Source organism: Arachis ipaensis, chromosome B09, assembly GCF_000816755.2.
Source record: "Arachis ipaensis cultivar K30076 chromosome B09, Araip1.1, whole genome shotgun sequence".
Taxonomy (NCBI): Eukaryota; Viridiplantae; Streptophyta; class Magnoliopsida; order Fabales; family Fabaceae; genus Arachis; species Arachis ipaensis.
Genome location: NC_029793.2, coordinates 132463816 through 132472328, shown reverse-complemented (window position 1 = coordinate 132472328; position 8513 = coordinate 132463816). Strand labels below are relative to the sequence as shown.

At 35.9% G+C, this 8513-nt stretch overlaps 1 protein-coding gene across 1 annotated transcript; it reads right to left on the bottom strand.

Moving 5' to 3' along the window:
• On the bottom strand, positions 905–2767 carry LOC107616449. Its single transcript, XM_016318408.1, has 2 exons — positions 2035–2767; positions 905–1908 (listed from the first exon to the last, which is right to left on the bottom strand). Exons 1-2 carry the CDS (start codon positions 2765–2767, stop codon positions 905–907), a joined length of 1737 nt encoding a protein of 578 aa, XP_016173894.1.

Below are 8513 nucleotides of genomic sequence, written 5' to 3'. Positions count from 1 at the left end.
GCTCGGCGTGCTGAAGAGTTTTGCTGACAAAGTATATTGGATGCTGAACTTTGTTTCTTTCTGTAACAAGAGCAGAACTTATCGCCCAATCAGTAACTGATAAATATAAGAATAAATCCTCCCCTTGGAGGGGTTTTTGCAAAATCGGCGGTTGTGAGAGAGTTATTTTTAGTTTGGAAAAAGCTTTCTCACAGTCATCATTCCATTGAAATTTGTTTTTCTTTTTTATTGTTTGGAAAAAAGGGAAAGACTTTGAAGCTAAGCATGGTACAAATCTTGATAGTGCAGCAAGTCTTCCTGTGAGGCGCTGTACTTCTTTTACTGTTTTTGGGCTTACCATATCGACAACAGCTCGGCATTTGTCAGGATTTGCTTTAATGCCCCTGCTTGTGAGTAAAAAACCTAAGAACTTACCACCTTGAACAGAGAATGCGCATTTCTCTGGGTTTAGGCGCATGTTGTAGCGGCGTATTTCGCCGAAGATTTCTGCTAGATCATCGATGTGGTTTTTGCCAGTCTCTGTTTTGGCGACCATATCATCGACATACACCTCGATGTTCCTGCCGATTTTTTTGGTGAAGACCTTGTCCATAAGACGTTGGTAAGTTGCTCCTGCATTCTTTAATCCAAAAGGCATAACTTCAAAATAGTAGTTACCAAAATCAGTGATAAATGCCGTTTTACTTTGATCGGATGGGTGCATGAGGATTTGATTATAGCCCGAATACGCATCCATAAAACTTAAGGTAGCATAACCTGATGCGTTATCCACCAAAGAGTCTATGGATGGTAAAGGATAAGAATCCTTTGGGCATGCCTTATTTAGGTCGGTAAAGTCGACGCACATGCGCCACTTACCGTTTTGTTTCCTTACCATTACCACATTCGCAAGCCAGGTAGTAAATCAGATTTCTTTGATGAATTCCGCGTTGATTAGCTTTTGAGTTTCTTCTAAGGATGCGTTTTTCTTTTCATCGCCGAGTTTTCTTTTCTTCTGCTGTACTGGTCGGATGGTCAGATTTATAGCTAGTTTGTGGCTGATGATTTGTGGGTCTATGCCGGGCATGTCCGAAGGCGTCCATGCAAATAGGTCGGCTTGCTCTTGTAGAAAGGCAGCGATGTCCCTTAGCTCCGCTGCACTGATTGATGTACCTACATAAGTGAATTTATTAGGATCATTGTTGAAATAAACTTTCTGTAAGTCATCTGATGGTGTAGGTCGTTCAAGAAAGTTGGCTCTTGGATCTAAGTCTGCTAGTGTCGAGCTGCTGGTGCCGAGGTCGACATTGTTGACTTGTTGCTTTGAATGATTTGGGAATTTCATGCTGATGTTGTAACATTGGCGGGCTTCTTTATGGTCTCCATGAATCGTTACAACTTGATCATCCTGCAGAGGAAACTTGACACACAGGTGAACTGTAGATACAATTGCGCCGAACTTATTTACAAAAGGTCGGCCAAGTATAAGATTATATGGGCTAAAGCAATCTACTACTAAATATTGAATATCATATGTTTTGGAAAGAGGATGCTCACCCAGTGTGGTTTGCAACCACACTGAACCCAAGATTGGAACTCTTTCTCCCGAGAAACCGACTAGGTCTCCCCCTGTTGACTGGAGTATGTTGTCGCTGAGTTTCATCTTTTGGAATGTTGAGTAGAACAGAACGTCGGCGCTGCTTCCGGGATCTAGGAGTACTTTCCTTACCAACAGATCTCCCAGTTGAAGGGTAATGACCACAAGGTCATCTAAGTTCTGAATACTGGAATCGAAGTCTGTGTGTGTAAAAGTTACTTGGGGAAGTTGGTTCACGGCTTCGGTATCGCGTTGTGGTCCATCCACCGAGCAAATTGCTTGGAATGATCTTTTCCTGGCCGAATTTGATTGCCCTCCACTGGCGTATCCCCCTGAAATACAATTAATTATACCTCGTGGCTTTTCGTATTAGTTCGAGGATGCCTTCTCCTTTCCTCGGTGAAGTTGTTCGGATGAGTCATTTTTTGAGGTAGGTGTGGTATGCTTTTGGATGTGACCGCCAATATACTTGTCAAGGTGTCCTTTCCAAGCTAGCCGCTTCAAGAGGTCCTTCGCGACCTCGCAGTCGTCGGTGGTGTGGCCGTGCTTCTGGTGGAAGGCACAATATTTGGACTTGTCTACATTCTTGGTATCTTGGTAGGTTCCGGCCTTCCTTGGTGGCTTGATGAGCTTTGAATTGAGGATCTCTTTGATGATATCCTCTCTCTTGGTGTTAAACTGTGTATAAGAATCAAATCGAGGGGTTAGTTTAAAATTTTTCTTAGCGCTTGGAGTTTTATCCTCGTCTCGATAAAATATTTTTTCGGACTTCCGAGCTTGTCTGAGCTCCTCGATATCAATTTGGCCTTTGGCTTTCTCGCGAAACTTAGCAAGGGTCTTCGGCTTGGCTACTGCGATGGTTTCTTGGAACTTCACAGGTCGGAGTCTGCTTTTGATTGCGTGCAGATGGACCTCGGGGTGGAGGTCGGGTATATTGATAGCGACTTTCGTGAAGCGGGTCATATATTCCTTCAGGCTTTCATTAGGTCCCTGCTTGATTGTGTTCAAATAATTGGAGTCGTGGAGATAAATTACAGACCTAGCAAAGTGTTCTTCAAATAGCTTGGCCAGCTGCTGAAATCGTGAGATAAAACCTGCAGGCAAAGCACACAACCAATCAAGTGTAGGACCATCTAAATAATTCGGAAAACAACGGCATGAGACAGTATCTGATGCACCGTTAATGATCATTATTGATCAGAATTTTTTCAGAAATTTCTTCAGGTCGCCAAGCCCATCATAAGGTGTGAGGGTTAGTGGCAAAGTGAATCTTTTTGGTAGCTCGAAATTCATTACTTCTGGCGTGAAGGGCCCTACGAGCTCATCAGGCTCTTTGTTTTCGTCTTCAGGCTGGGCTCCCTCGACTCGAATGGTCTCCGAGACGTGGGACGGGTCGGAATGATGCTCTTCATCGTCTTGTTGATGTTGGTGAGCGTTATTGTTTTCGATCCGGGCATTATTCAGTTCAGCGATTTGGGCAGCCATTCTTTGATTTTCCTCTGCCATACGCTGATTGGCTTGCTGTATTTCGGTTACCATCCGCAGAAGCTCAGATGGGGAAGGAGGTGGCACGTCAGCCATGGATGTGATAAGAAGTAATGGGACCAGCAGAAAAGATCTATTTCCTCGGCTCCACGGTGGGCGCCAATTGTTCTTGCCTGTAGAATAGGTCGGCTTCTAATGACGGATGACTGCTGAACTATATCCTTGGAGTCTGATCGTTCAAACCTTTGAGTCCGAGCTTCTCCTTCTGATGCGATGCGAGAATATGATCGTCGGAAAAAAGGGGGGGGAGTGTACCTGCAAAGGCACTCTGAAGCTTAAGTCAGTATATTGTGTATTCTGAACCTACTGAAGTAGATACTTTACCTTGCTTTTGTATGGTGAGCTTCTCGTCAATTACGGTTCGAGCATTTACGTCGGCTCGGAGGGATTGATAACGTATATGATCGTTGTGCCGTTTGGGTATTGGTTATGATAAGAAAATAAACGGAACTGAGTTATAGCTCATAAAAGCCAAGCTATAACGGGTGATGCTGAGTTATAGCTCGTATTGATGACGACCATATCATCATCATCGCCTTCTTCTTCTTATATGTATAATAGAAAAAGTAAAGAAAGAAATTAAAAAAAAAAAGAAGAAAAAAATGCATCATTAAAGAAGACATTTTTGTGCTTTTGTAGCAAAATTATTTCGGTATAAAAACTAAGAAATTTATGTGTTATTGTTAAGAAATTTCGGTGTAATTTTATTTTGATAAGTTATGCATAATTCAAAACTCTTCCTCTTCCTCTTTCTCCTTCTCATCTTCTACTGCTGCTTCTTCTTTTTCATCATTATTATCTTCTTTTTTTCCTTATTCATCTTTTTGTTCTTGTTTTACCTTGTCAAATTTCTTCTTGTTTTACTCTTTTAACAAGAATAAAAACAAAAATATCAAACAAAGAAGAAGAAGAAGAAGAAATACATAATGTTGCAAAATTATTAGGAAGAGGACGAACCTACATTCATTCAACTAAAAGAAAGAAAGAAATAAAAAAAAAGAAGAAGAAGAAGAAAAATGCAGCATTAATGAAGATATTTTTGTACTTTTGTAGAAAAATTTAGGTGTAAAAACTAAGAAATTTATGTATTATTGTTAAGAAATTTCGGTGTATTATTATTCTGATAAGTTCTGCATAATTCAAAACTCTTCCTCTTCCTTCTCTTCAACTTTTGCTTCTTCTTCTTCTTCTTCTTCATCTTCTTCTTATTTCATTTTCTCATAATTCTTCTTGTTTCATTCTCTTAACAGGAATAAATTATATAAAAAAAGAAAAATCAATGCTGCAAAATTACTAGGAAGAAAAGGAGGAAAAGAAAAAACGTAGCAACAACAGCAGTAATAAAAGAACGACAATAGAGAGAAAACACGCGAAGAAGAAGATTCAATCTTTGTTTGTGTGCTTGTTTTCGAATTGAGCTTGTGTATCGCAAGCATTAAGTAATTTTGGTGCATTTCTGAGTTAATTGAGGTGGATTCTAGATTTAATTTTAGAGTTAATTGAGGTGCATTCCGAAAACAAGCTCAGACTAAAAGTGCACCTTATTTAGATCCAGAATGCACTGAAATTAAATTTAGAATGCACCGAAATTAATTAATGATAACTCTCTCAAAAACTTGTATCACAACTAAAAAATTTCGGTATCAAAATTGAGAAGCTTCTGTGTAACGATTAAAAAATTTCAGTGTTATTTCCTGATAAATTCTACATAAACTTAAAACTCCTCTTCCTCATCTTTCTTGATCATTTTCATCTTTTTCTTTTCTTATTCATCATCTTCTTCTTTTATTCTCTTAATAAGAATAAAGAAAGAAAAAATCAAACAAAGAAGAAAAGAATACATAATTTTATAAAATCAATAGGAAGATGAGGAGGAAAAGAAAAAAAATGCAGGCCAATGAGTAATAGCTCAACTGGCATAGTCTCCCCATACTCAATTAAGAGGTTGCGGGTTCGAGTCTCCTATCTTTGGTAAATAAAATAAAATAAAATAAAATGCATCAATAATAACAGCAATAAAAGAACGACGATGAGGATGAAACACGCGAAGAAAAAGAAAGAACGCAAAGAAAAAGAGAAGAAACGCAAAGAAGAAGGAAGAGGAGGAGGAGGAAGAGAATGCGGGATACGAACATTGAAGGAGGAATGCAAAGAAGAAGAAGAAAAAGAAACATAAAAAAAAAATGGCATGATTTCACACGCGCTTTATGTAAGTGAATTTTGTTGGGTTATGATTAATTTGGTTAGATTTAGTTGACAAAAAATTTAAATATGTAGCAGGACTATTAAAAAAATTGTGACGGAATGATGTATTTAGCTGCGATCTAATAATTGGTTATTGACAAATTGGTTATATTTTTTTGGCTGGTGAACTAGTTCATTTAAAAAAAATCGAACTTAATTGTGATAGTTTATTAGTTAGTATAGATTATTATAAATAGAAATAGTAAAAATATAATCAGATAAAAAATTAGTAATTGGCATAATTTATTTTTTGGGAGTCATCTTTCTATAAAATTATCTCCTTTTTATTTTTTTTATCTAATTAATCTTTTTCTATTTATCTCTTAGCTCATTAATTCTTTTCTATTCTATATTCTTATTCTTTCAATTATGCTTTCATTGAACACTTTATCTATTTTTTAGAGTGATTTGGCGAACTCAGATATTATCCAAACTGGCATTGTTAGTGAGTATTATGACAAATTCATAACTTATGCAAGTTTATTTTTTCTTTTTTGTTTTTTTTTTTTTTTTTTTGTCATTGGATTGGAGAACTCTCAATCCTAGGTACTCCAATGGATTAGACAACCCCCAATCCTAGGTACACAACACACCCACACACTCCTCACACTTTTACCACATTTTTTCTTCAATTGCAATTTCTAGAGTTTGAACCCTTTGAGGTGGGAAGGGGGAGAAACGCCATGTGAGCTAAGACTCATTGGCATGCAAGTTTCATTTATATGCATGGTCATTAAATTTTACCACATTGCTTCATCAATGGACTACATATCCATATTTTCAAAGAGGTTTTCATTGAAAATCCAAAATCTCTTTTCAGTGTTTTGTATTTAACAAAATTCTATGAAAAAGAAAATTACAAATCCAAGTTTAGATTCAAGATTCACATATCAGCCGATCTCAAATAAAGAAGATGTTGAATTAGAAAAGGAAACAACAAAATTGCAACCATAAAACCAAACTCCAGAACTAATAACAATGTCAAATTGTCAATCCGTCCAAAGCATTCTAAATTTCAAATAATCACTAGCTAACTAACAAATCATGAAACAAAAATCTAGATATGCAATTGGAACATCCAAATCTGGAGGCGGAACAAGATCTCCAGATCGTGCAATCAACATCAGCAAGACAACTCTGGAAAATGGCAACAAGTTACACACGGCCAACTGCGGTGCTGAGACGAATCCGACCAATCATGAAAGAAAAATGAACAATCATGACGAACCGAGTTGACGAGGAAGATCTTACCGTGGGGTCTTCAGCAGCGGCGTTCGGCAGTGGTGTCATTGTCGACCGTGCCAGGAGCAAACACCAAGGTTGGTACTATCGCAAAAAGGAAGCAGAGAATAATTGCAATTCTCGTTGATGAAGGAGTGACAATGGAGGACAAAGCGACGACGGTGAAAGGCGACCATCTATTCACTACTACAAAAATCACTTTTAGCGGCCATTTATTTTGCTTTTAGCGGCAATAAAAATAGCCACTAATACATTTACCGGCAATTAGACATTATTCGTCTTATGCTTTATCCCTAAAAGGTTTTAGCAGCAATTATACAATTGCCAGTAAAGACCTTTTTAATGACTGCTAAAAATTATAATCTTTTGCGGCAATTATACAATTGACGGTAAAGACCATTTTAATGGCCGCTAAAAGTTATAACTTTATGCGGTCATTTTCTCGACAATTTATATGGCCACTAAAAGTAATTCTAAAATTATAATGTTATTCACTTTTAGTCAAGGTTGCGAGAATCAGACCGGTCAATAAACCGGTAAGGTTATTGGTTCACTAGTTCGATCGGAGTTTAACCAGAATTCAACCGGTTTAATTAAATATTAAATAAAATTATTAAAAATTCAATATATTATTTCAAATATATAAATTTAACAATTTCTAACTTAATAAAATTCAAAATTTCACAATTTTACCTAATAAATTATTCATAATTTAATATTAGAAGTTCACAAATAACTTCAAACATTAAAGTTCATAACTAAAAACAATCAAAACACACAGTGACATACACATAATGTTCTACTATCATAAGAAATATTAACAAACAAGTTTTCAACCAATCAAAGACACAACTCATCATAAATCATAATCATCATTAAGTGTTCCAATATCTCCATCATAAACAAGTAATCCAAAATTCACTAAAAACTCTTTGAGATATATAATCAGACACTTAGTATGCAAAAGCACAAACAACACAAAATAGCAGTATCACGCATTCTTTTTAACACCAATTCACAAAATTCGGCATCAATTACATAAACCAACAACGTATTAACAAGTGACCGGTTTTCGGTTAATCCAGTTGAACTGATCGGTCCGGTTCAATTTTTAGAACTATATTTTTAGTTAGCATTGTTATTGCCGCTAAAATCTTAAGTCATTTTTAAATTATATTATACTGATTTTATTGTAACTAACAACCTATCTTTCTTTTTTTTTTCTAAAAACTCAAATTATTTTTTAGAACAATTATTATTATTTGTACATAACATAAATATACTAAAATTGTTTACTACAAAATAAAATATTTCATTAAATACAATATCTATAACAAGTCTACCTATACAATCTAAAAAGTAGATTTCAAGTCTTAAACATTAAATATAGAAAATTGAAATAGCAACCTTCAACAAAATATGTTTTAAAAAGAATTGTTGGTGATCAACACTTGGGTTTCTAGACTTAAACATAATGTTTAAACAAACGACCAATTCATAAGCACAAAGCAAATACAATAAGCATTCTCCTTTTCATTGGTACCTTCCAAGTCACTACTCTTTTTCTTTTATAAGAGATTGGTCGCCCCATGCTTGACAGACAAAAACCACTTTGAGGCATGCAAAATCCTATAAAATAGAAAAATGAAAAGAAATAAATACAATGAAAAAAATATCAACCAAAATATATTGTCTATCATTTAATTCCCTAGCACAGATTGTGAAGTTGAATGTCATTATTCAAAATGAAGAGAGAGCTAGAGAGAATTTGGGAGGGAAAACATAGAGAGAACTTATGTAACATGATATGACTACTTTGATATATGAATTGAAATGTAAATATGAAATACAATGTAAATAGATACCAAATGTAGATGTAAGTTAGGCAAGTTAGTTGCTGACAGTT

Coding starts and splice junctions, on each gene's coding strand:
- LOC107616449 (XM_016318408.1), bottom strand. CDS start 2,767: ATGATCATTAACGGTGCATCAGATACTGTCTCATGCCGTTGTTTTCCG. Junction 1,909..2,034: donor CCTTGACAAGTATATTGGCG/GTCACATCCAAA, acceptor ATTGTATTTCAG/GGGGATACGCCAGTGGAGGG.